The sequence below is a fragment of the Piliocolobus tephrosceles genome, chromosome 1, assembly GCF_002776525.5.
Source record: "Piliocolobus tephrosceles isolate RC106 chromosome 1, ASM277652v3, whole genome shotgun sequence".
NCBI classification, from domain to species: Eukaryota; Metazoa; Chordata; class Mammalia; order Primates; family Cercopithecidae; genus Piliocolobus; species Piliocolobus tephrosceles.
In genome coordinates, this window is record NC_045434.1 from 46,888,389 (window position 1) to 46,914,058 (window position 25,670).

The 25,670-nt window shown below is 33.1% G+C and overlaps 1 protein-coding gene across 2 annotated transcripts in view; it reads right to left on the reverse strand.

Annotated features, from left to right (window-relative positions):
- BRINP3 (BMP/retinoic acid inducible neural specific 3) overlaps positions 1-25,670 on the reverse strand; it is a 393,483-nt gene that overhangs the window by 114,390 nt on the left and 253,423 nt on the right. For both annotated transcript variants that reach the window (XM_023203373.3, XM_023203374.2), the window contains one exon: positions 23,257-23,493. In XM_023203373.3, the coding sequence (XP_023059141.1) occupies positions 23,257-23,493 (237 nt within the window). The remainder of the gene's footprint in view (positions 1-23,256; positions 23,494-25,670) is intronic.

Genomic DNA, 25,670 nt, shown 5'->3' on the forward strand with positions numbered 1-25,670 from the left:
AAGAGTCTTGCCTTGTCTCAAATGAGGCTTTGGATTGTGGACTTTTGAGTTAGTACTGAAATGAGTTGAGACTTTGGGGGACTGTTGGGAATGCATGATTGGGTTTAAAAATGTGAAGATATGTGATTTGGGAGGGGTGGAATGATATGGGTTGGCTCTGTGTCCCCACCCAAGTCTCATATTGTAGCTCCCATAATTCCTATGTGTTGTGGGAGGGAACTCATGGGAGATGATTGAATCATTGGGACAGGTCTTTCCCATGCTGCTGTGATAGTGAATGGGTCTCATGAGATCTGATGGTTTTAAAAAATGGGAGTTTCTCTGCAAAAGGTCTAGTTTTCCCTGCCATCATTCATATAAGATGTTATTCGCTCCTCCTTGCCTTCCGCCATGATTATGAGGCCTCCCCAGCCATGTAGAATATAGGTCCAATTAAACCTCTCTTTTGTAAATTACCCTATCTCAGGTAAGTCTTTATCAGCAGCATGAAAATGGCCTAATACAGAAGAAGGTTAATTAACCATGAGGGTCATTTACCCAACACAGAGTACCAAATACAGAATACATGAACAGATCCCCTATACTGGAGCTCCATTTAAGTTATTGTAATAATAAACATGGCATAAGAAGCTGTCGTTTTTACAAATGGGCTTAATCCATGGAAAACTTGTTACCATTTTGACTTGCATTGAATCTTCTTCAATTCTGTGCCAGGATGATTTATGTAAAATTCTATCAGTTAAAGTTTTGTATTATTCTCTTTCACAAAGAGTAAGTAAGACATTTAGACTTTATTGTCAATATGAGGTGAAATTATAACTCCCAATTATATGATGACATAGTACTTTAAAGGCTATATAATTCATTAAGAGCAATCTATATTTATTCAGGAATGGACTGGGTTTTTAAAATACGTGCCTCTAAAGGAATATGAGATGGAGTTGGGATGAAAAGAGAACACAATATTTTTAAAAGAGACACATTGTAAATGTACTTATCATATATATATATATCTTACAACTCCAATTGACTGGATGCCTCTACAGCCCTCTATGCTCCTGAGAAGGTTTTTACATCCATTCTAGAGTGTTATTATCAAAGTTGTTTAGGAATTTTAAAATGCTGGAAAGTTCACGCATTGTTTTAAAGATTGTTGAACAGATATAGTTTCCCCTAGGAGATTTTCCTAATAGTAAATACCTTTTATTTCATCTGAGAACTTCAAAATATAAGTATGCATTTTAGCAGAAAGAAAGACACCACAAAAGAATATATATATATATATATATATGTAGAGAGAGAGAGAGAGAGAGATTAAAACAAAGGGCATGTTGGCATTTTATCTATTGTGTTATTATTGCAGCATTTGAAATATATTTCAAACTGAAATAATGATAAACATCTATCACAAACAAAAGAATACCCAATCAGAAAGACCATAATATACTGTAGATTGGAATTTGTTACAAATATTGGCCTTGAGGGTATTTACAGTTGTAAATTTCATTATATGAAATTTTTTTTAAACTTAAGCTATTCTTTTAAAACTTAAGCTATTAAAACATTTGTGCACATAGATTTTCTGATTTTGCATTGATTTGAAATAAAAGGCAAAGTAACTACAATAAATTTATCTTGAATATGAGCTGGTTAAATTTTGCCTTGATGAAATAGACCTTATCAAGACTTACCCACTCAAGAAAAACTCTGTAAAATAAATAACACCTGAGCTGATTTTAATCTTTCTGTGGATAGTTGGTTATACCTGGAGTGTCTGTAAACTTTAAGAATAAACTTTAAAAGGAAACCTTAAGAGGAAAACGGAACATAAGAGTTGATAGGAAATATTACATTATATAATGGAAAGAAAGGATTAATAATAAATAATATTTATTTTGGTAGAAATAAGACTATAGTAACAAATTAGCTCATTCAAATATGTTAAAAAACTAGATGGAATCGGTACTAGGATTCATTATGTGTAACTTCAGAGATTAAAGCCAGCATGAGTGGATGGAAACCTAGGAGATACACATTGGTAGCAATTTTTTAAGAAAAGTAATACTATCTAAAATTTGAGTGTCCTTCTTTCAGAAAATATGAATAATCTGATCACCAGAGTAGCTCATCCATCAATGCTTCAAGTATTATATAGGAGGAATTCAAATATCAGATGGATAGGGCAGACTATTCAATCTCTAATATATTTTCTAACATTAAATATTGTGATACTATGAGAGGATTTCAGAGTCTGAAATAATAATTGTAACAATGTTTGAGAACTATCATTACACATTAAGCATAAAATGGTTCAATATAGTTGTTTTCTTAAATACTGAGATCAGCGGAATTTAGTGAATCAAAATTTTCCTAGGAAATGTGATAGATCTAATGAATATTTATCCATTGTTGGTTCCTTCTTTGTTATACTTCCAAATAGAGGAATAATACATTTCCTCTCTATTTAATTTTGTATTTGGCATATCATTTCCTTTGGAAACAAACAAACAAACAAAAAACTTCCTGGACGAAGTGAGAGTTTGTTCTGTCAGCCTTGGTCTCAGATGGGTAGGAGGCAGACAACAGTTGACCTGCAGCACCCATGCAGTACAGAGGATGAATAAACTTTCCGTGTTTTAAAACTCATGAGTTCCTAAGGTCATTAGTTATCTAATCTACTCTGACTAATTATGGCAGTTGGGCAAAAGGTGCATTAATTGGGTAAATTCTGTCCATTAAGCAGGTCAGATGCAGACTATACTCATCATTAGAGAAAAGAAATGATTGGGTTAGAATTGGATTGTTGGTTACTTAATGACTCTAAGAAAATGTGTAAGAAAATTTCAGATTCTTGTTTATTATTCTTCCAAATTTGTTTAGGGCCAGGCCTACAAGAAAATGATACAAAGTGGGTACAATAAAATGATACAAAAGGCTAAGAAAATAATACAAAAATAGTCCTTTTCTTCATTATCTCCCTTTAACTCGCAGACATTTTGTTTTCTGACCCTCTGTTTCCAAACCCATGACAAAGATGAACCCTATTGTGGTACCACAGGCCTCTATTATGAGTCACACATGCCTTAATAACACGTAAGGCAGAAATTTTATGAGAGTTTATTTTTTTTCCCAAAGGAACACTTTATGTTAAGACAAATTACAATTAGATAATCACCTAGTGCAGAACAGGAGAATGGGGAATGGTACCAGGCTTAAAAAAGAAATCCTACTACATTGTTGCTTATGTGGAAATCTTACCTATGGTCTAGAGCCAAGCTATCTATTGTCTAAAAAACACTTATCAGTACACCGTTGCCAAATTAAGGCTAACTTAGGGTTCACTGCTTCACTACATGACTTACATGCAACAACACAGACCTCATTGCATATTAGTTTAGGTATATGAAGGAAGAGGAATAGAGGTGAATATAAATTGTTAAAATAAACATGGAACTCTTCAAATTCCAGGGAACTTGTGTGGTTTATGACAGGTTTTCATAAAGGTTTATGACAGGTTTCTATTTGCTCTGTTCTGCTAAGTAAGTAAGTAAGTAAATAAATAAATAAATAAATGTCTATGAGCAATAAGGAAAAACTTAATCTATAATACACTGAGGATCTGCAAAAAGCTCAAGGTGTGTGACAGTGGTAGAAATATAAATGTAAATTTCAAGACTTGTTAAGAAGTAAAGCGCAGCATTAAGTTAGAAAAAAAATGTGTGTATGTATGATTAAAAAAAGAGAGAATCTTATTTAAGAGCAGTTTTCATGAAAAAATACTTAGGAATTGTTCCTCACAACTCGATATTAATGAACAGTGTGACATTCTTGCCAGAAAGTTAGAGGAATCATAGATTGCATTGTGCTCAGAATAAAGGATGTAAAATAAATGAATAAAACCACATCTGTTAACACTGGGTTTTGTTCAGTTCTGAATTCCACTGACAAATTGAGATTATTCCTAAAAGATTAAAAATGGTTAAGGGTTTAGAAATATTGTGAAATAAAGAGTAATTTTTTCATTTCTAGGATATTTCTTTACAATCAAAGAGAGCGAGAATATTAAATTTACAGAAGTAGATCAGCGAAAAAAAAAAAAAAATGATAGTTGTATGCAAATACCTGAAGCCTGACCTAGTAGAGGGGGTAGCCTCTAGAGAGAAAGAATAAATATTTCAGCACAAGACAGTATCACGTTTGGGTTTTTTTATTTTTTTATATTTTTTGCAGAAAAGTGGAAAATAAAAAAAATAGTTCAAAATAAATAGCAGTGGTCTTAATAGTAGAGATTTTATTTCTTATACTCTTCAACTTTGTGATACACTGAGCTCCTAGTCACTGAAAACAGACATTAAATAATCAATACTAAATTGTATAAAGGAGAGGATTCTTTATCAAGTAAAACATTTGACAAGCTGACCACTAAATTGTCTTTCAGTTTTAACAGTTGAAGCAAGACTTCATGCTTCAATAGTGTTTGGGGAAAATTATCCTGTTATTCTCTGTGTTAACTTGCATAGCCAGTGTGACAAATTTGGTCAACCTTTCTAGATTGATACTTGTTCAGAGTTCACACAACACAACTACCTGACAATCTGACATAACACCACACATTTGTTTTGCTGCCAATTAACTCCGAGATCTTTCCACTAGCACTTTGTCAACTCCTTAAATGAAGTACTGACTTTTGCCAACAGCAGGGTTATTTCTTCTTTAAAGCTGACTGTTAAGATCATACTAGTAAGATAACAAAAATTAAATGAGACTCTCAGTGACAGGCCATTTAGCCTCATGACAGTTGCTATGTGCATGCTGCATGCATGCTATATAGGTGTCACTAGAAGAGAATGGAGGAGGTGGAAAGGACATTGTTCAAACAAAAAGAAATATATATTTTACAAACAGATTTAATAATTGTTGAGTCATGAGGCTACACTTCACAAAGTTTCCGTTTATAAATGCATATCAATATTGAATTACATAATAATAATGAACAAATTGATTTTTAGAAGAGATACAGACATGTTATTGTTAAAATTAGTATTACGGCCTAGATTATGATCCTTAAAAGTAACTCACAGCCTTGATAAGAAGTCGATAGCAAATATTAACTGTGACTGAAGGTGTCTTGTATGGAGTTAAACTCACTCTAGGTAAAATGTGTAATCCATGTTGTTTAATATATATTGGGTTGATTGTTTGAGACAGGGTCTCACTGCAGCGCCCAAGCTGGAGTGCAGCTCACTGCAACCTCCATCTCCTGGGCTCAAGGGATATTCACACCTTAGCCTTCCAAATAGTTAGGACTACAGGTAAGCACTACTACACCTGGCTATTTATTATTATTTTTGTAAAGGCTAGGGGACTCACTATGTTTCCCTGGTCTTGAACTGCTTGACTCAAGCTATCCACCCAACACGGCTGCCCAAAGTGCTGGCATTACAGGTATGAGCCACTGTACCTGGCCCTGTAATACATACTATTACATCATGTGTCTTTGTGCATTGCTTACATATATTTACTTTTATCAGGAGGCATTAATTGTAACCTCTGGATCAGAACATGCCACTACTTAATGCATGCAGAGATAATAAGAGATATAAAAAGCATGTAATAATAGCACTTTATTAAAGAGGTCCACATGGTGTGAAAACCATGTACTTTATTTATTTATTTATTTTGAGACAGTCTCTTGCTCTGTCACCCAGGCTGGAGTGCCGTGGCACAATCACAGCTCACTGCAATAACTTCTGCCTCCTGATTAAAGCGTTTCTTGATCCTTGCCCTCCCTAGTAGCTGGGACTACAGGAATGCACCACCACGCCTGGCTAATTTTCGTATTTTTAGTAGAGACGGGGTTTCACCATGTGGCCCAGGCTGGTCTCTAACTCCTGGCCTCAAGTGATCTGACCGCTTCGGCCTACCAAAGTGCTGGGATTACAGGCGTGAGCCACCATGCCCAACCAGAACCACCTACTTTTGTATGACCTCAAATCCTGGCTTTATTACTTAATGTATCTATTGTACAAGTCACTTAACACGTGTTACTTATCTTTAAGTAAAAAAAAATAAAAATAAAAAAATAACATTAACACTTTGAAGGATTACTTTAAAGAATAAATGGCATAATGCCTAAAATGTCCTTTATACTTGATCCGTTATAAGGGGTTCATTATAATTTCATTAACCTCATGCAATTGGAAAATACAGTAAATATTTACTATGATTTTTTATAGAAAATCAAACTTAAATTTTCATGCTACTGTTTTACTGAATAAATAAATTATAATCACAAATCTGTTTTACTCACAGTGAAAGAGAAAGCTTAATCTTCTTATACATAATTCAGTATAGACTAGTTTTGTCAAAGTAACAAACATAACCAAAGGGTTTTCTGATTTCAACCACAACTAAAAATTTCTAGGTTTCAACTCACATTATAATCTACCTAGGGTCGGCTGGGTGACTCTGCTTTCCTTTTTCCTATCTCAGTAACACAGTCAGTTTTCAACATCGAGAACATCATCAGTTGCTTTGGCAGAGGAAGTAAACCGAACATATCGTGCCTGCCAATTTCATAAAGCCTTCCTCTAGACAGTGATACGTATAGTTTCTTCTCAAGCTTCCTTTATCAAAACAAGTCACATGGCCATACCTACTTCAAGTGTGCTGGAAAGTCGACTTTCTTATGTGTCTGTAAGAATGAGAACCAGCAATATTTCCTGAAGAGCATGAATGACAACTTTGTATTATGTATCAATTTCATTTGGCATTCTTAAAATATTTGCTCTGTACTTTAAATATCTCTTTTGAGAGATCTGATAATCAAATAGAAAATATTTCACAAAATATATCTTGACTTTGAATTAATTTCTAGTGGTCTAAAATCCAAAAGTTCAGTCATGCGTCCAAAACTTTAGGTCAAAATTCTATATATTGCTGTCTTTATTTTTCAGTGCAATAATTGACAAGGCAGTTTATATAAATCACAAATTAACTCTGCACATATGTGAAGAGTTCACTTGTATGCTTTAGGAGAAAAATGAAGTTTGAAAAACAGTACATTTCTTTGAAAATGAATACGTACCTGGTACTTGTTAGTTTGTCATTATAATATTGCTTAAAAATTAAATTTATATAGACATGGAAGAGGTAATACACAAACTACTGGGTGTACCACATTAGAGGATATTAACAAAGTATATGTGACCATTATGAGGTTACTGTAAAAGGTATGAATGTACTCAGTATTGATAACCCTTGTCATGGCTTCTGAGAATTTGTGTTTGACGTGAATAACTATTTTTATCAAAATGATCCAAATGGTAACATAAAGTATACACAATTTAGTGAAGTCATCACATATATTTTTATAAAATTGACAGTAGAATAGCAAGTAAAAATTCTCTGAATATATTGTATTATTTACTGGTCTCTCTTCACTATGGCATGTGTCAGTATGAGAAAAGCAAACAAAAAAGTTATCAAAGTCATCTTTTATTTTGATTTTATGATATTAAATCAAACACTTTAATGTTTTTCAGATTAAACTGAATCTTTGAGTGGATTGAATTCAAATAAATACAGACTATATGAGACAAACAGGAAAATTTATATTGAGAGACAATCCTTTATAATAAATAAATTGAAACCAATAGAAAAATAATTTGTGTGTTCAGGTATAAATATATATTCTATCATCTTATTATGAGGACTACAGCAGGGCAGTCATGCATGATCTTCTTCATATCTGAATGACAAAGAATAATACAAAACAAAAAACTCTCAAAATACCTGTATAAGAATTTAAAGTAACAGTGAGTTAGTGTGATGGTTAATACTGAGTGACAACTTGATGGGCAGTTTTGTTCCTGGGTATGTCTGTGAGGGTGTTGCTAAAGGGGATTACCATTTGACTCAGCGGACTGGGAGAGACAGACCACCCTCAATCTGGGTGGGCACATCTAATCACCTGCCCTGCATGGCTAGAATAAAGCAGGCAGAGGAATGTGGAAGGACCAGGCTTGCTGAGTTTTTCAGCCTCCATCTTTCTCCTTTGCTGGGTGCTTTCTGCCCTCAAATATTTGACTCCAAGTTCTTCAGCTTTTGGACTCTTGGATTTATACCAGTGATTCGCCAGGGGCTTTCAGGCCTTTGGCCACACACTGAAGGCTATACTGTCAGCTTCCCTACTTTTGAGGTTTTTGGACTCAAACTGACCCACCATTGTTTTCCTAGCTCCTCAACTTGCAGACAGCCTACTGTGGGACTTTATCTTGTGATCGTGTGAGTCAATTCTTCTTAAAAAACTCCCTTTAAGAGGTGGAGATTGCAGTGATCTGAGATCATGCCACTGCACTCCATCCTGGGTGACAGAGCAAGACTCTGTCTCAAAAACAAGCAAGCAAGCAAGCAAACAAACAAACAAAAAACCTTCCTTTAATATATACATGTATCCTATTAGTTCTGTCCCTCTAGAGAACCCTGGGTAATACAGGTAGTATTTCTGTGTTTTAAAATTGATCTTTAGACTACGCCTATTGAAAAGATGAATAGGATTACAATTACTATGACATTCTTAGAGACACTTAATAAAGTAAATCAAATCAAATGCATAGACAATGTCTGGACACATATATTTGTTATCTCATTCATCACTCAATCAGGATATAATATGATATGTAATGTATCTTCCATATATAGCACATTGAAATAGCTTTTATATAACAATGGAAAGAAATATGTTGTTCTCTTCCCTCAAAAAATGTCAAACTCTTTTCTGATATTTGGAATGATGGCACTGATCTAAACATAGAAAAACATCAGGCCAATTGGAACAGGTAGAGGGCATTTGGCATAAAGACATTTGAGATCCAAATCATAAATCATTACATAAAACACCTGTTTGGCACTCCATAACCATCTATGTCAGATGATGTTAAAAATTAATTGAAGTACAGAGCAAAATTTGGTAATGACAAAGGTGATATTCATAATATTTTAAACATGGTACAGTCAGGCATTGATAAGTCATAACGGAAAGACTGACCAATCAAAACAATTAGCAGCAGAAATCAAACTGGTTTTGCATAATAATCTTGGGGATAAATACCATCCCTTGTACTGGAGATATCGACAAATTACAGTATAGTGCAATGAGCATATCATCACGATAAATTAAAAACATACTGATACCATGTAAATCAAGATTGAGACTGTTATTACAAAAAGTTTGTTTTCTTTCCTTTACTTTTATATTCCAACTACCAATCCTTTAAAATAGCTATGTTATAAATACAAGCATTATGATTATCAAAAACTTTTACTCATGAGAAGGCAATATTATATGATTGTTAATTTTGAATTAGACTTTTATATCCAGTTCATCAAGTCTAAAAAAAGTTACTGAATGACCAATGAAGTAGCCAAAATTTTAAGAGATTAAATGACTTTGTAATGATCACAACACTTCTTTCTAGTAAAGCTTGGTTTATCTTATTTTCAGCTATTTGGTTTGGAAAAAGTGATGAGTACCCTGGATTGAATGAATCAAAGGTCACTTCAACTACAGATACATCTCATTTTCCTGCAAGTATAGAAGACTGGAAAACATCAGATAGCAAGAGAAAAACTTATATATCCTCATCTGAGATTATATGGACAGATGATACAGATTATGATGTTTTCAGTTTCTTGTATCTGAAAAGTCAACTGTGGCTGACATTCTAGCTGTTTGCAAATATTCTGAATCATCTTCTCCTCCAGGCAATTTAAAGTGCAATTTCTCTGTTTCCTTTGAAATTAGGTTTGGCCATAAAATATGATCATAAGTAATGCGAATTAGCAAGGCACACATTTCATAACAGCCAGTGACGATTATCTGTATGCTTTCCCACTGTCTCTATAACTAAATCATTCAAGATAGTGATGTTTCCATCAGCCTGAGTCCAGGAGTGAAGTCAATGCTGAGAAGAGACTCCAGTTAACCCGTAGTGGGCATGTAATGTGAGCTAGAAATGATATTTGCTCATATCATTTTAAGATTTTAGGGTTGTTTATTATTGCAAATTGATTTTAACTTATATAGAAATTGGACCCAGGAAAGGAGGGGAGGGATAGTGTTAAGAAAAGCAAAACCCTACAGTTGTGGCATGGATTCAGTGGATCATGAAGGTGTCAAGTACCCTTTAGAAGAGGCTGAAATGGGGATGATGACAATCCATGTTGGGCCATGAGGAAACAGCTGGGAAACTGTTACCTGTAACTAGGAAAGAATAGTGTATACCCAACAGACTCAGATGTCAGAAAAAAAGACTGCTAGTTCTTTTGCTGGTAACTATTTATGCCAAAGTATGGCAACATATTACACTCTGTCATGGTGATACATAGCTCCAGATAATGGCTGCACAGTGAGCCCCCATCCGGGGGTGAGAACACATAAAGAAGATTTCACAACCAATACACAATAGACAAGTGATATGAGCAAAATGAACTGCAATGTCCTCATCCAAAGATAATATTTCATTGTGTGCTTCTGTGGAACTACCTCCATTTCTTGTCTGACATACGACCTCAAACTTAGAAATAATTGCTGAGTTTGACAGCATGAATAAAAGAGAATTGAGAGACTATGAATCAGGTAGAGTTGAAAGAGGTAACTGCGTCTCAACTCCCAGTAATAAAATAACGAATTGAGTTACAATGGCCAATTAAAATTCAGTCTCATAGCAAGGATCGTACGTGGTTGGCTTTCATGCCCCTTGCCATGACCATGAATAAATTAATTTGTTGGACATTAGGGATAATGTCCAATAAAAGTTGTGGCACCCAGAAAAGATTCTCCATTGAATACCAAAGCCCAAGTAAAATTCTAATAAAATTGTGCAATTGAAATGAGAGAGAAAGGAGGGAGGAATAGGGTGGATAAAAAGAAAATAGGGGAAACATATTTAGGAAAGACTGTGTTTGTGGCTATTGACATAAACTGACTGAACTCTGTCAAAAGATCAGTTAATTTTTACATGAGTTATACTGCCAAAAAAAAAATATGAAGTTTAAAATTTTAAATGTATGAGTCCCGGCTGGGCAGAAAGCAACCTGAGAGAGCTATCCCCCAAGCATATTCTCCAATTCTCATCTCCGATGTGGCTACGGAGGATAATGGGATAGAAAGGATTACTCACAGGTTGGAGCTTGAGTCCATGAAAAGCAGTAGACAAGAGAGCTAAAAAAAACCAAGGAATCTTCAAAGAGCATTCCCCACCTTCAGGCTCTGGCCTTCAAAATTTTAGAACTGCTCCAGCTTGAGTTTGTTTTGTGTGTTCTGTTTTCTTCCTTCTGACTGGAAGTGCTTATTATAGTTATGCTGAGAAATTCTCACTTGGTACATAATATTTCTGGCATAAATAACTTGCTTTTGGATCATGTCTTGATAGCAAAAGAAACTACATCTGGATTTGATGAGGAGGCTGCCAAGCCTCACTCATCATGCTGGACTCAGTTATTCATGTGACTGTTGTTCCGTTTCTCTTGGGGATGAGGTGAAGCGTCCTGCCTCTGGGACGAGAAGTAAACTGAGTATCTTGTGATTAGAACAGTGCACTGTAGAGTCACTGGAACTTCTCACATATTTTCAGGTTTTCTTTCAGGGATAAAAGCCCTCCTTGAATTAACTATGAGTTATTTGTTTTGGCCAATGGAATCCTAGCAGGTGTGTCCTTTATCACGTTTCTGGCTGAAACTTTAAGACTTAGTGTATGCATTGCTTGTGGGTTTTTTTTTCCTTCTGCCTTCATGATCACTTTTGCCTTTAGGGGTTGCTGTCAGCCTGAGTTCTGGAAGAAGACATAGCAAAACCCATAGCAAACTTTCAAGGAACAAATTAGGAAGAAGTTAATGCTATAATTCATGCTATAACTCACAGATTTGGGGAATTCTTTACTACTGCAGGATTACCTAGCCTGTCCTGAATGACAGACCATCTCAAATTGACTTAACAGTGAAGGACATTTATTGTCCAATGTAATTGAAACTCTAGAGGCAAGGTAAACTTGAAGCTGGAGTGATTCAACAACTCGCTGACATAGCCAAAGAAATATTTTTCTATCTTGAATGCCTTACAACTCTTACAAATGCAAGAAAGCTCTCTAATACTTTTATAAGTATGTTCTTCTTTTCCATTTAAGAGGAAAAGATAATAGCATTACATGTAGCTATTGTGAAGGAAAGAAATCTTGTGTCTTCCCCAAATACCCCTATGAAATAAATTTCTGGGTCTCATTGGCCTGATTTTTTATGTATCTTGAACTGATATTCGTAAACAGGGAAATAGATCATTGTGCTTGCTGTGCATTAATCAGAGAGCAATTCTGGATATGAATATAAGCTCCATCTCATACTTTATGCAATAATAAAAATTAAATGTAGGTTTTACCTCCAAAAAATCTGGAATACTTTACTAGCAAAGAAGGATAATGAACATTGAGCAACAGACAGTAGATTTTATTAAAGATTACAACATGTAAAGTATTATCTTAGTTAAAATTGAAATATTTTATTTGGATATACTTATTTGCCTGGAAAATGTCCTCTTTCCATAAACTGATGGTCAAATATCATCTGAGAGAAAAACTATTTTTGATAAAGAAAATTAGCAATCTGCATAAAATCAAAAAAGATGTATTTTTTCTTGCACAACAGTTTGTAAATCTAGCTAACCCAATCTTTGCAATACTGCAGTATTCAAAATTTTTAACTTTGTAACATTAGAAAGTTTACCTATTTTCAGATGAAGTGTCAAAATAGTGTTTTGTAACAGTTACACCTAGATGATTGCCAATACAAAATGGCTGCCAACTGTCATTCTCAGATCATCAAATAAATATCTCCACATTTAATAGGACATGATGCTGATAAAAACGTATGTTGACAGCATACAATACACCTTAGATATTCTATACACCAAGTGGTAACGCATTTTTTCCAAAGAGTAAAAATGCCATGCCAAAACATTTGTAAAATATCTGTTATTGATATAGACAAATCTCTTTATTTTTCCTTAGAATTATTAATTGCAGGAATATTGCTATATTTCATAATTATAACTTAAGTAGTGAAGTTTTTTATTTATGCAAAAAAACTGAGGATACCTCAGAATGTTATTTGGAAAAGATAATGTATTTTTACATATGTAGTAGTTATTCATTTTTTCTGGCAATTTTGGTAACTGTTTGCATAAATCTTTTGGTTTTAGTCATTAAAATATGCATGCAGATTTGCATTTCCAACTTTCTCAGTAAGCTTGAATCCTTGATCCACATCTGGGTAGACATTGGTTAAGTAACGTCCAACAAAATTGCGATCTTTGTCTAATTAATTGTAACATATAAATTGGTTTTTATATGGTTACTACTATTGTGAGGTTTTTGTGTGTTTCATTTTTTCTGCCTCTGTATTTATGTGTATATATATATATATATATTCTACACTATCTTTTATTGTAATTAATATTATGTATATGCCACCAATATTTCTTATTAAACAATATCAATTTATTTTCTAAAAATGTAAAGGTAGAGGATAAATGGATTTCTACAAATATTGTTACTAGAGTTAGGAATTTTCTCAGGTTGCAAGACATGAAAAGATAAATACTTCTATTTTAAAATTCCCTGACACTTTTATTTACCGGCTGTAACAGGTGTGTTTTCCAGGACTTGCCCATTACAGAACAAAATGAATCAAATATAATCACAAATAAAATTGGCTTAGCATTCTGTGCTAATCCTATCTACTGACTGAATTTTATACTCGGTGAAAATAGGAAACATAAACAACAGAAAGTCATTTACAAACAGGTTATCTTGACCTAATGAAATATGCAAATTACTTTCTTCTTTTTGTACGGTACCAGTTATTAGCATTCTATATTGTTGTGGTATGCACTCTGACACACTTCATGTTGCTACTTACGTTTAAGGGAGATTTCCTAAATTCAAATGAATATTCTCTTTTAATAAAATAGAAAACATAAATTGATTTTTTTCTGTTTTAATAAAAATAACTTTCAGATATGCTATTTACTTGCATTTGTTTAATTTTTCACATTACATTGAATCAACTTTTGAAAGTAACCTAAAACTCTATTCCAATTTCTACTGTCTATGTAAAGTATAACAGCATTTGAATTTCAAGCATGTAGATAAGAACAGATGAATTAGTATGTCTTGCACCTAAAAGTCAAGAATTCCCAGCAGAAACATGCAAATAGTGCACTTGCACATAATTCTGCTGCTTTCCCAACCATCGGGGAAATGAAATAAGCTGGTGCATTTCCTTACAATCATGGTACTTAGAATAAAGACCATCAACTTATAAGAGCCTGTGAGTGATGAGAATATTTTAGAATTATTTTCCCAATGTACTAGCTGCCTAATTACTTCTTACATTTTGTTTATTTCTATGAGGCAAAAAAAAAAAAAAAAAAAAAAAAAAAAGAAAGAAAGAAAAAGTTTCTCTCAATCAAAAGCTTTTCTCAAAACTATTACATGTGCTCTTTCATATATTTTACTAGTTTTAAAAGGAGTCCAAAACAAATATAGTATCTTACCAATTGTTTAGTTCCAATAATGTGGTTTTACTGAAGATATAATTTATGAATAAAACTTTGGGTTCATTATTTAACTATCTATATACTTAAATTAAAAATAATATAAATATTTTTCTGTGATGAATCATTAAGTTTGCAGCAAAGTAGGGCAACTTTTCAAGCGAAATATGAATCAGCTAAATACATTCCACCACTGATAACAGCAAATAATTCAATGTTGTAATTTTCAATATTAGAAATAGTTTCAGGGATATTATATCAGAAAATAGATTTATTCTGTAGATCAGTGTTTTCCCAATATTGACATAACTGAATCACTATGGCAAGAGCCTTTGGTTATAAACCTAAGATGAACAGTCCAAATGTGAGATAAGATTAAAAAGTCTGACTTTTGTTAGGACTGGCTTCTAATCAGTACTTCAAAATCTCTGGTCAATGAATGCTCCAGATCAAATATTTACCAATTCACTACAAATTTAAACATATAACATGTAGTGAACTTTGGAAATATTAATCTATTCAATTATTCTGTCATTATGTCCTTCAGATTATTTAGTTGCCAAAGTGTTTATTTTTTATTTTATTAAATTACATGAATACAGAAAAATATATATATTGTAAGTGTATAACTCAGAATTTTCAAAAACTATATACACCATATAGTCAGACTGTAGATAAAGAAATAATAAATTTTTCGTACCATAAAAGCCTCTCAGACTCTCAACCATCACATCAGCCCTTGCTTAGACAAACGCATCATTGCCCTGATCTGTAATAGTAATAGTACAGGTAAGCTTTGCTTGTTTTATACTTAATATAAATGGAATCATATATGTGTCTTTAAGTCTGGCTTCTTTTGTTCAATGTGGTATTTCAGAGATTTATTCATACTTTGGCTAGTCCATTCCTTCAAACTTTATACAACTCCATTGTGTAAATATACCACAATTTTAAAATCATTTTTAATTGATGTGTATTTTATTGTAATTTGAAGAATTATAATTGTATATATTTATGAGGTAAAATTGGATGTTATTATATATGTATGTAATGAAGAATGACTAATTCAAGCTAATTAACATATCTACCACTTCAAATACTTATTTTTATGATGAGGATATTTGAAATGTATTAGAAATATATTCTGTTAGCAATTTTGAGACATATATTTTTATTAACAATAGTCAACGTGCTACGCTATAGATCTCAAAACCTATTTCTTCTGTCTAACTGAAACTTTGTAACATTTGATCACCTCTTCATACCTCCCCTCCCCTTCCTAGTCCCTTCTATTCACCAATCTCTTCTTCCATTATTTTGGTTGTTTTTATGCTCTATTTTGATCAAATAAATCTTAAGGGAGCCTACATTTACTAACTCTTCCTAAATCTATTTACCCTTTCATTGTGTAATTAGCGTAATTTCCAACAACAACAACAACAACAGCAACAACAACAACAAAAGACTTTGTTGAAGCCATCATTCTGTTTTTTTTTTTTATTGTCTGGAACATGTATTGTCACCTTCACACAGTGCTGGGATAAACCCTTTGGGACCAACCCCATTCAGGACAGCCAGAGCTCTCAATATTTACAACGGCAATGCAAATAGGGGCTTCAGGCATAATTAAGAGCCAAAAATAAAGCAGTGATCTAGCAGCAAAGAATCAAGGAGCAAATACATTTAACTATAAATGAAACAAATTGGACAGATAAAACTAGAATTAATAATCAATCCTCCAATGCAATTCACAGACATTTACTCATAAGAAACAACACAAACAGGAAACCATGACCTCTTCAAAAAGACAGAACAAAAATTGAGTGACTGACCCAAACAAGATGCTGATTTGTGAGCTCTCTGACCAAGAATTCAAAATAGCAGTTTTCAGGAAACCCAGTGATCTCCAAGATAACACAGAAAAGCAATTCTGAAATTTATTAGAGAAATTTAACAAAGATATTAAAATAATAAAAAATCAAACAGAAATCATGGAATAGAGAAATACATTTCCTGAACTGAGTAATTCATTAGAGGGTCTCAACAGCAAAATGGACCAAGCAGATAAAAGAATCAGTGAGCGAAAAGACTATTTGAAAATACGTAGTCAAGGCCGGGCATTGTGGCTCACACCTGTAATCCCAACACTTTGGGAGGCCGAGGTGGGTGGCCCATGAGGTCAAGATATCAAGATCATACTGACCAACATGGTGAATCATTGTCTCTACTAAAAATACAAAAATTAGCTGGATGTGGTGGCGGATGCCTGTAGTCCCAGCTACTCAGGAAGCTGAGGCAGGAGAATCGCTTGAATCTGGGAGGTGGAGGTTGCAGTGAGCCAAGATTGCACCACTGCACTCCAGCCTGGGTGAAAGAGTGAGACTCTGAAAAAAATAAATAAATAAAAAATAAAAGGAAATACACAGTCAGAGGAAAACAAACAAACGAAATAACATGAAAAGGAACAAAGACCACCTATATGACACAGAAAATTACCTCAAAAGACCAAATTGAAGAATTATTGGTATTCAAAAGTGACCTGAGCAAGATCAAGGAGTAGAAATTGTAGTTAAATAAATAATGAAAAACTTTCCAAAGCTTGAGAAATATTCAGCTATAGAAAGATCTGGGAATGCTAGTCAGATTCAAACCCAATAAGACTACCTCCAAGGTATATAATAACCAAACTCCTAAACATCAATGAAAAAGAGAGGATCCTAAAAGTAGTAAGAGAAAAGAAGCAAAAAGGATGAGTTCATGTCCTTTACAGAGACATGGGTGAAGCTGAAAACCATCATTCTCAGCTAACTACCATAAGATCAGAAAACCAACCACTGCATGTTCTCAATCATAAGTGTGAATTGAACAATGAGAACACATAGACACAGAGAGAGGAACAACACACTGGGGCCTGTCGCAGGGTGGGGGGCGTAGGGGAGGGTTAACATCAGGAGAAATACCTAATGTTGGTGATAGGTTGATGGGTGTAGCAAATCACCATGGTGTATGTATACATAAGTAACAAAACTACATGTTCTGCACATGTAACCCAGAACTTAAAGTATAATTTAAAAAAATAAAAAAAAAAAGAAGAAAATAACATAAAAGACATAAAAGGAGCTTCGATTTGTCTGGCAACAAACTTCTCAATGACATTTTCAATGTGTTCAAAGAGAAAAAAATTGCAACTAAAAAATATTGTATTAGGCAAAGGCATCCTTAAAACATGGAGAGATAAACTATTTCCCAAAGAAACAAAAATGGAGGAAATTTACTACCACCAGATTCATCTTACAAGAAATGATAAAGGAAGTTCTTCAATCTGAAAGTAAAAGCATACAAATATGCCAAAAAAAAAAAAAAAAAAAAAAAAAAAAAAGTTTTCAAGGCATAAATCCCAATGGTAAAATTAAGTACAAGGACAAACCCAGAATATTCTGTCACTTTAATTTTGGTATGCAATTCTCTCATAAGTTTACATGAAGCCCAAAAGTAAAGTCTATCAAAAACAATAATAGCTACAGCAACTTTTTAAGAGATAGCATAAAAAATCTGTAAATGGAGGAATTTGAGACCAGCCTGGTCAACACAGTGAAACCCTGTCTCGACTAAAAACACAAAAATTAGTTGGGCGTGGTGGTTGATGCCTGTAATCCCAACTGCTTGGGTGGCTGAAGCAAGAGAATCGCTTGAACCCGGGAGGCGGAGGTTGCAGTGAGACGAGATCGCGCCACTGCACTCGAGCCTGGGCGACAGAGTAAGACTCCATCTCAAAAACAAACAAAAATCAAAAAGTAAACTAAGACAACTAAAAGTAAACATGTGGGTGAGTGGAGTTAAAGTGTAAAATTTTTTGTGTGGTTTTTGCCTTTGTTTGTTTCTGTTCTTATGTTTGTTTTCCAAGGTAAGTTGTCATCTCTTTAGCACAACTTGTTATACCTATAAGACGATTTTTGTAAGCCTCATAACTTGAGATAAATTCATGGAAATGAAAAGTAACAAACTAAAACACACTACCAAAGAAAATCACTTAATCACAAAGAAAGTAAGAAGAGAGGAAGAGACTAAAACCAACCAGAAAACAAGCTACAAAATGGCAGTAGTGTGCACTTATTTATCAATAATAACACTGAATGTAAATGGTCTCACTTCCTCAATTATAATGTGTACAGTGGCTGAATGAATAAAAAAGTAAGACTCAACTATATGTTGCCTTCAAAAAATCTACTTAACCTAGAAAGACACACATAGACTGAAAGTGAAGGGGTGGAAAAGTGTACTCGATGCAACTGGAAAACAAAAGAGCAGGAGTAGCTATACCTATATCAGACAAAATAGATTACAAATCTAAGATTTAAAAAGACTTAGGAAATCAATATAAAATGATAAAGGGGTCAATTCAGCAAGAAAATATAACAATTATCAACATTTTTATGCCCAACAACAGTTTCCTATAAGTATATAAAGCACACATTAGGAGAGCTAAAAATATACCTAAGACTAAAATAAAATAACAGCAGTGGAATTTAAACACCCTAGTATCAGTAATGACCATATCATCCGACAGAAAATCAACAAAGAAAGAGCACAGTTAAACTATGCACTAGATTTAATAGGCCCTAAATGTCATTAACAGAACATTTCACCCAACTGCTGCAGAATACATGTTCTTTTCTTCAGTGCATGGAACATTCTTCAGAATAGGTCAGATCTTAAGCAACAAAAAAGTCTGAATAAATTAAAAAATAAAAATATAATCAAGTAATTTTTCTGACCACAATGGAATAAAAACCACAAGTTGAAAACAAGAGGAACCTTGGAAAATACACAAACACATAGAAATTAAACATCCTACGAGACAGCTAGTGGGTCAATTAAAAAAAAAAAAGAAGGAAATAAAAAAAATGAAAACAAAAATACAACAAACCAAAACTTCTGATACACAATAACATCTGTATCAGGAAGGATGTTTATAGTAATAAATGCCTAAATTAAGAATATGAAGACTTCAAATAACCTAACAATGCACCTCAACGAACTAGAAAAGTAAAAATAAACCAAACCCCAAATTAACAGAATAAATAATAAAAATCACAGTAGATATGAATAAAATTGAGACTAAAAAAATATAAGATCAACAAAAGGAAAAGTTGGGTGTTTGAAAAGATATTAACAAACCTTTAGCCAGCTTAAGAATAAAAGAAGAAGAGGCAAATAAATAAAATAAGAAAAGAAAAAGAGAAATAAATGAAATTTATACTAGCAAAATACATAAGATCAATGATAGAAAAAGCTGGGTTTTTGAAAAGCTAATCAAAATTGACAAATCCTTTGTCTAAGAAAAAAAGATAAATGCCTAATTAAATAAAATCAGAAATGGAAAAGGAGACACAATGAGAACCCAGAAGCACAAAGAATTGTTAGAGACTATGGTGAACAACTACATGCCAACAAATTGGAAAACTTTGAAGAAATGAATAAATTCCTGAACATATACAACTTACCAAGATTGAACCATGAAGAAATTAAAAAAAAAAAATAATAACAAACCAGTAATCAGTATGGCGATCAAAGAGATAATGCAAAGTCTTCCACCAAAATGAAGCCCAGGATCAATGGTTTCACTGCTAACTCTACCAAAATTTAAAGAACCAATATCAGTTCTACCCAAACTCTCCAAAAATTTGGAAGGAAGGTAATACTCCAAACTCATTAATGAGGTTAGCATTATCCTGATACTAAAACCAGACAAAAACATGACAAGAAAGCAATAAGAACACTACAGGTCAATATCACTGATGAGCAAAGATGCAAAGATCATCAACAAAATACTAGCAAACCAAATTCAACAACACATTAACATGATCAAGCGAAATTCATCCCAGGGATGCAAAGATGGTTCAACACATTCAAATCAACAAACATGATACATCGCATTAGCAGAATCAAGAACACAAACCGTATCATTATTTCAATAGATGCCAAAAAAGCACTTGATAAAATTGAACAACACTTCATGATAAAAACGCTCATCAAAATGGGTACAAAGAGAATACACCTCAAAATTTTGAAGGCTGTGTATGACAAACCCACAGTTAACACTGTGCTGAATGAGAAAAATAACCTTTTCTTTTGAGAAAGGCTTTTTCTTTAAGTACTGGAATAAGATCAGAATGCTTACTTTCACCACTTTTATTCAACATGACATGGGGAGTCCTCTCCAGAACAAGTAGGGAAAATAAATAAATAAAAAGCATAAAAATTAGAAAGAAAAAGTCAAATTAGCCTTGTTTGTAGATAACATAATTTCATGCCTAGAAAAAAAAACTCAATAAAAACAATGTTAAAACTGATAAAAACATTCAGTAAAGTTTCAGGATACAAAATAAACTACAGAAATCAACAAAAAATCTGAAAAAACAAGAAAGCAACCTCATTTACTATGGCTACAACTATATAAAATACCTCAAAGCAATCAAGCCAAATAATGGAAAGATCTATATAAGAAAAACTATGAAATTCTTATGAAAAAAGTACAAGAACACTCACATATAATGTAAAGATATTTCATATGTGTGGATTGGAATAATTAATGTTGTTAAAATGACAATACTACCAAAGTAGTTTATAGATTCAGCACAATCCCCATTAAAACAGTGACATTTTTTCACAGAAATAGAAAAAAATAATCTAAAATATATGTAGAACAACAAAAGATACCCAAATAACTAAAGTAACAATGAACAAAAAAGAATGAAGCTAGAATTATCACACCACCTGACTTCAAAATGTACTACAAAGCTAAAAAATCAAAACAGCATAGTACTGGGATAAAAGCAGACACACAGATGAATGGAATAGAATAGAGAACCCACATAAATATCCACACATTTACAGCCAACTCAACTTTGACAAAAACTACACATACATTGGGAAAAAGAAAATCTTTTAAATAACTATTGCTGGAAAAACTGGATAATGTTATGCAGAAAAAAATCTATATCCCTATCTTTCACTATACACAAAAATCAAATAAAATAAATTATACACTTAAATCTAAAACTTAAAAATATAAAAGTAAAAAAAAAATTATTTAGGAAACACTATAGGACATTGGTCTGGGCAAATTTTTTGTTTGTTTGTAAAACCTCAACATTACAGGAAACTGAAGCAAAAAAATAGACAAATAGAATTATATCAAGCTAAAAAGCCCCTGTACAGTAAACAATCAGCAAAGTGAAGAGATAACCCACAGAATGGGAGGAAATATTTGCAAACCATTCATCTGTCCAGGGATTAATAACCAGAATGTATAAGGAGCTCAAATAACTCAATAACTACAACAAAATTTGAAAAACAAAAACTAATAACCCAATTGAAAACTGGGCAGAATATCTGAATACACATTTCTCATAAGAAAACATAAAGATGGCAAATAGGTACATGAAATCATGCTCAACATCACTAATTATCAGATAAATGCAAGTCAAAACCACAATGAGCTATCATCTCACCCAATTTAAAATGGGTTGTATTAAAAAACAGGCAATAACAGGTGCTGGTGAGGATGTAGAGAAAGGGGAACCCTCCTGCACTATTGGTGGAAATATAAATTAGTAGAGCCACTAAGGAGAACTCTATGGAGTTTGCTCAAAAACCTAAAGTAGAACTACCATATTATTAATCTTACTACTGAATATATATCCAAAATAAAGGAAATCAGTATATTGAATATATATCTGCATTCCCTTATTTATTCCAGCACTATTCCCAATAACCAAAATATGGATTCAATTTAACTGCCCGTCAGTGGATGAACAGATTAAGAGAATGTGGTACATATACACAATGGAATATTATTCAGCCATAAAATAGAATGAAATCTTGTCATTTGCAACAACATGGATGGAACAAGAGGCCTTTATATTAAGTGAAATAAGTCAATCACAGAAAGGCAAATGTTCTAACCTACATGTTCCCACTCATATGTGGAAGCCAAACAAAGTAGATTTTGTGAAGATAGAGAGTAGAATGGTGGCTTCCAGAGGCCAGGAAGGGTAGTGGGGGTTGAAAGAAAATGAAGGGGAGAAAAAGAATATAAATGTACTTATTGTGCATGTTTAAAACGGTAAAGATAGTAAATTTTATATGTATGTTTTAACTAAGTAAAAATAAAACAATCATAACACAACTCACACAACACTATAAAATTAAAATTTAGATAATTTCATTATAAAAATAAGCAAAGTGAAAACAAGCACTAATGAGAATCATGTTGAAGAAGGTACGGAATAAACGCTGTCTTCATTTTGCTGCACAAGAGAAACAGCAGCCACTAGAAAAGTAGAGAAAGACCTCAGAAGTATCAGATGATAACTTAAAACTTCTTGTACTGAGAAAAGCAAGAACTTTTTTATTAAGTGACTAATACATCAACTTAGGATCAGGCTAAACTCTAATGCCAATAGTACGTAGAGATACACAAAGCACCATTTGGCAACCAGTAATAAAAGCAATGAAAATGGCCATTTGAAAGAATAAAAAAATGAAAATCTTTCCAACTATGTAATAGTTTGTTGCAAAATGACAAATTAGCCATTTCAATATATTTTTGTCAGTATTTAAAAGTGTTAAAATACATGTCTTACCTGATTCCTCAAAGTCACTGTTGTAGGCTTTCCAGGTTTCAGTTATTCGAAGAAGATTTTCTTCCATGGCTTGAATATCCATGGAGGGGCAGTTGCATTCTGGAAATTTGGGACCACAGTGACACCAGCAGTCATTTTCCTTGCAGATAAACTCTCCCTCTGAATTGCAAGCAATGTAGCTCAAAGCTGCTTGTACAAAACGTTCCTGAAGATAGTCTGGGAGAAGTACTTGAAGCCCTTGAAGAACAAACAAAGAAATCAAACAAATTTACTCTGTTAAAGAAAAAATTAAAATACTTACTTAAAATATTCAATCAAAACTGTAAATAATTTAGTATATTAAATTTTGAATTATGTGTTTTTAAACCATCAGAAAAATATCTGAGTCTATATACTGCAAATATTTATAACTCTTTCAACATATTCTGACTGCATAAACTTCTGAAATACAGATGATTAATCATGGAGATGACTGAAAACTCAGACTATTTGATGTAATTTATTACAATATTTGGTTATTTTTACATAATATAGATGGAGACTATCTTTCTAAACCTTTGAAAATACACATATGCATTTATTTTCTACCAGTTGATTTCAAATTGTTTTAAATATTTTCATTTTGCTTGCAGTAGACTATCAGCCCACATCAATGTAAATATCACATAATGGGTTGTGCCATTGGTAAAATACATATTGAATTTTGATGGTAAGGCTTATCTCATGCCATTAGCAACATATAAGTTATATAATTCTGTTTTCCAAGAGTGAGTACTAAAAATGACTATAGGAGTCAGATGGACTGATTTAGTTATTTCACAGTTTATATGTTTGCCATGTATAGACAGCCCTAGTGGCATAGCTTGTTAGTTTGCTAGAAATACGTTCAGTAAAGTTGCTATCTCTTAAAAAACTCTCCAAAATATGGTAAAATTAAGATTTTGGGTTTTCTCAGGGTGTAACATTTATTATGATATTTCGAAAAGGTAGTTTTTCAGTATTTCTGGCTACTTAAGAAAACTTAAATACTAAATATTTAAACAAATAAGCAGGTAAAAATAAACACAAAGCTAAGGAAAAATCTGGTAATAGCAAATTGTTACTTACCAGAAATTGAACTTTTATAGCTTTGTATGTTTTCTGTTTAACAAAATAAATCAATTTTGACCCTTGACTATTATCTTAGAAGTTGATTTAATAAAAATCATAGATTAACATTGAGAAAAAATTTTAATTTACAAATATCTTGAAAAATTGCAAAATTTCTTTTGCAAATTGTTGGAAAAAGTACTCTTAGAACTTCTATAGTCGATTTTGTATTAATTTTCATTTCACCTGGAATAAATATTTATTGAACACTCTCGTTTTGAAGAAAATTGACAGGTAAGATACAAAAGTGACGATGACCGAGAAATTTCTTTGTCACAGAGATATTTGCAGTATATTTAAAAAAAATAAATAAATAATTCAACTATATAAGATACATGTGATTCAATTAATGTAATTAATTGGCTAAGCCATTATATTAAGTTCAAAAAGTAAGAAAAGTTAGGCATTGAACACTATTTGACAGATGTAGAGTTTTCAATATTGAGTGATTGTGGTGAAGAGTGATACATTAACAACATCACACACAGATAAAAAGCTGGGGTATACATTAATATATTTTGGAAATCAAAGTAGTAATACCGTTTCGTTGCACATGAGTTATAAGAATACAATGAAAGAGGTGCTTACACACATAAATGGGGAGTCATGTTGTTGGGATTTGGGATTCCTGTATCAGGGAATACAGAATTAATTCATTTAGATTTAAATTAATTTTACCATGTGGGATACTAAGAGTGCTACTTATTTGAAGGTAGAAGACAAAGAAATATACTAGAGTTGACTAATTTTTATCAGATTTAATATCTTTTTTTTTTTTTTTTTTTTTTTTTTGGTTTTTTGAGACGGAGTCTCTCTCTGTCGCCCAGGCTGGAGTGCAGTGGCCGGATCTCAGCTCACTGCAAGCTCCGCCTCCCGGGTTTATGCCATTCTCCTGCGTCAGCCTCCGGAGTAGCCGGAACTACAGGTGCCTGCCACCTCGCCCGGCTAGTTTTTTGTATTTTTTAGTAGGGATGGGGTTTCACCGTGTTAGCCAGGATGGTCTCGATCTCCTGACCTCGTGATCCGCCCATCTCGGCCTCCCAAAGTGCTGGGATTACAGGCTTCAGCCACCGCGCCCGGCCTAGATTTAATATCTTAAGAAGATTGAAAATATCCAAGCTAGGGAAAGCAATTAAGGTAATAGAGGAATAATGAGAATCTGCTAAATAGTACTTTATTTGATCTAAGGCAAATAAAAAGTGTTAAAATACTTAGAGGCATAAAATGATACAATCAGAAATTTTCTTAATCGTCTAGTCTTATGG